The sequence below is a fragment of the Plasmodium gaboni genome, chromosome 12 (genome assembly GCF_001602025.1).
Source record: "Plasmodium gaboni strain SY75 chromosome 12, whole genome shotgun sequence".
NCBI classification, from domain to species: domain Eukaryota; phylum Apicomplexa; class Aconoidasida; order Haemosporida; family Plasmodiidae; genus Plasmodium; species Plasmodium gaboni.
Genome location: NC_031492.1, coordinates 602,683 through 606,355, shown reverse-complemented (window position 1 = coordinate 606,355; position 3,673 = coordinate 602,683). Strand labels below are relative to the sequence as shown.

The 3,673-nt window shown below is 21.6% G+C and overlaps 1 protein-coding gene across 1 annotated transcript; it reads left to right on the top strand.

Annotated features, from left to right (window-relative positions):
- Positions 1–600: 600 nt before the first annotated feature.
- PGSY75_1218500 (hypothetical protein) lies at positions 601–3,663 on the top strand (the record flags this gene model as incomplete). The annotated part of the gene is made up of 2 exons (XM_018786769.1): positions 601–1,249; positions 1,387–3,663. Coding segments are annotated over 2 exons (2,926 nt in total), but the record flags the coding sequence as incomplete, so codon positions are not given.
- Between the last annotated feature and the right edge of the window lie 10 nt (positions 3,664–3,673).

Here is a 3,673-nt window from a genome sequence, read left to right as displayed (position 1 = left end):
TTTTTTTTTTTTTTTTTTTTTTTTTTTTTTTTTTTTTTTTTTTTTTTTTTTTTTTTTTTTATATAATTATTTTATAATTAATAAAAAATTGTAAAAAAAAAAAAAAAAAAAAAAAAAAAAAAAAATTCAAGTGTATAAATTTTTTTAAAAATATATGATATAAAAATGATATAATATATAATATAACATATGTATATTTTTTATTTATATATTCATTTTGTGATTTTTTTTTTTTTTTAATATTATAAAATAATATATAATTATATAAGAAAAATATTTGTAGACTTTGATTTTATTTTTATGTTTTATTATTTTTTTGGTTTGTTATATATAATATTTATGTATATATATATATATATATATATATATATTTATATATATGTATAAAATAATTGTTGTTAAATATATAATAAAATAATAAATATTTATAATAAAGACCAAATAATATATATATTATATAGTGTATATATTTTTTTAAATGATATAATAAGAAAATAATTCTAGTTGTTTTTAAGTTATATGATACATATATATATATATATGTATATATGTATGTTAAAATTTATAATTTTATAAAATTATTGAATAAAAATATAATTAATGATGGAGCATGGTAACGGGAGTGACAAGATATTCGACTTGAATTCAATAAGTCGAGAGAAGTTAGAGTTGGTTGAAGTATTTTATGATAAGATGAAAGATACAACAAATGCGAATGCATTATATTTATATGCTTTGCAAATATTTAAAATATGCAATATACATAATGAATTACCTAGACTTGTAGTTTTTGGACAACAGTCTATGGGTAAAACAACATTATTAGATTTTATTATGGGTGGTCCTATGGGATATACAAGTACAGATACAGGAACAAAACAACCCATTGTCATTATACTAAAACCTAGTGATACTAATAAAATAGAATGTTATTTAAATAAAAAGAAAGTAAATATAGATGACTTACATGAAAAAATGAAAGCAATTATGTTAAATTTAAATGAATCTATTATACACAAAGAATTAGAAGTAGAACTTTCTATTCCTGGTGGTATTTATGCAACTTTTGTTGATCTACCAGGTATTAAAGATGATTCTAAAGCAGGTTCAGAATTGACAAGAAAAATTGTTAGAAATTATGTTCAAAATTTTCCTAATGATATATATATATTGGTCAAAAAAGCATCTGACGATCCTGCCAATTGGCCATATAATTTGAGAGAGTTTATATTGAAGCCCCGTCCGCTCGGTAAGGGAAAAATTAACATATATATGAAAATATAAATATATAAATATATATATACATATATATATATATATATATATATATATATATATTTTTATTTTTATTTTTATTTTAATTTTAATTTTTTTTGTTCCATTTAGGGCTGGGATTGCAACCCAAACAGTGTATCGTCGTAGGTACCAGGGCACTTGAATTTCTAAACAACGAACTTACAAACATTAAAACCCTGTCGGAGTTATATGATCGAGTTAAAAAAAGAAGTATCACGGATAATAATGATAATGTCCTTCCCTTATATTTATTAGAACTGTTTTCTATTCCTATAGAACAGAAAGAGAAGAACGATTTTTTAACGAATCGTATATCAATGTATTCTAAAATACTTAATGGTAGAAAGAATGTTTTAGATTTATTATTAAACAAATTTGAGAATGATTGTAATGATTCTATAAAAAAAGAATTGATTGATTGTTTTGATGTTGAAAAATTTAAACAGGAAGTGAATAGTAAATTTATGAATATATTAATCCAACAATTACGTAAGGTAGAAGTAAAATTAGAAAAAAAGAAATCAAAGATGGATTTTAATAATAAGAAATTAGAAGAATTATATAATAAAGGAAATATATTAAGTGTAAGAGAACAAGTAAAATTATATATACGTGAATTAGTTAATATAGTTTCTAATTTATTAACAGGAAATTATCCTATATTAAATTTGCCAAAAAATGGAGAAAATTTTTTAAAAAAATATGGTGGTACATTAATGGATAATTTAAAAGATGGTAATGAATTAGCTGTGGAATTATTTGAAAAACAAGGTTTATATGATGAAAATTTTTTAAATTATTTAAATGAATATTTATCTAGATATAGTAATGATATGGATTTAAATAAATCAGCATCATCTGAATTTAATTATAATATAAATGATAGTTTAAATAATTTAAATAATAATAGTATTGATGATAATAATAGTAATATTAGAACAGATTCATATGAAAATCATATAGATTTAGATAAAGTCAAAATTGAAAATAATAAACCTTTATTAGTAGAAGGAGTTCCAGTGAGATTTATGCTAGCTAAAGAAGAAAGTAATATGTTTGGTGTTATACAAAATGCCCAATCTGATTCAAAAGGAAAAAATATTTTAGTGAATTTTTATTTTAGAAATAATAATACAGATGAACAAGTACAAGTTAAATCTGTTGAGAAAGATAGATTAACTGTTATCAAAGCAGTCGAAACTTTAAATGGAGATCCATCGTTTTTAAATGGATTACAAGTATGGTTTAAAATGGTAAGAGATGATGGATGGGTAGGGTTTGATAAAGCTGAAATTATTAAAGTATTTAATAATAATAGTAAAATTAAAGATGTACTTATACGTAATTTGTCAAAAAATGATGAAATAATATCAGTCAAAATTATTGATCTTTATATGGATTATGTAAATAATCATAATAATAATCATAATAATATTAATATAAATCATGATGAAGATGATGAAAATAAAAATGATGATAATAATAATAATGATGATGATATCTTAAAAAGAATTGCTGGACCACATACAGATTTAAAAATATTAAATCAATTAGCTATTACATATATATGTAAATGGTTAAAATATAATATATCCAAATTAGAACCTGAAAAAGAATTCTCAGATGAAGTTCTTTTACAAATGATGAGAAGTATTCATAATATTGTAGATCAAAGTGATTGGAAACCATTAATTGTTGATTTATTACAAGCTAATATTAGTGGAAATATTTTACATCTTACCAAATTAGCTAGCTGCTCAGCTGCAGTAGCATTAAAAAGAGTATTTAAAGCTGGATTAGGTGAAATTAATAGAAAAATTAAAAATAATTATATTGATGAAAATATTTATTTATTAAGTACTAATCAAAAATTCTTAGAAGAATTAAATCAAGCATTATATAATTTCTGTAAAGAAAGAGCTATTGTATGTGCAGGTGAAATGAAAGATATCGTTTTCGAGCAAACATATGCAGTACATTTTGAAATTATAGAAGAAATTTTTGATGGATGTAAATTATTTGAAGATAATTTCTTAACTCCAAATGGTGTTAAACCAACTATGTCTATAATCAATAAAAATGTAAAACAAAATCTAGCATATAGAAATCATCAATTATCATTAACAGATGTAAAGATAAATAAAAAATCTAGATCAAAAGAATTAATTCAAGAAGAGGTCAAATTACAATTCTGGGCAATTAAAATGTTGATATCAGTACCACTCGCTACAAAAATATATGCACATTTTTTGAATAATATTTTACCAAAAAATAAGCACCTAGCAAATGTTTTGGATTACTCCATAGACTGTGAGAGTTATTTAGAGAAGTACATCCAGAGCAAGTTATTAAACAAGGAAGTTAACGGTGAGGAGCA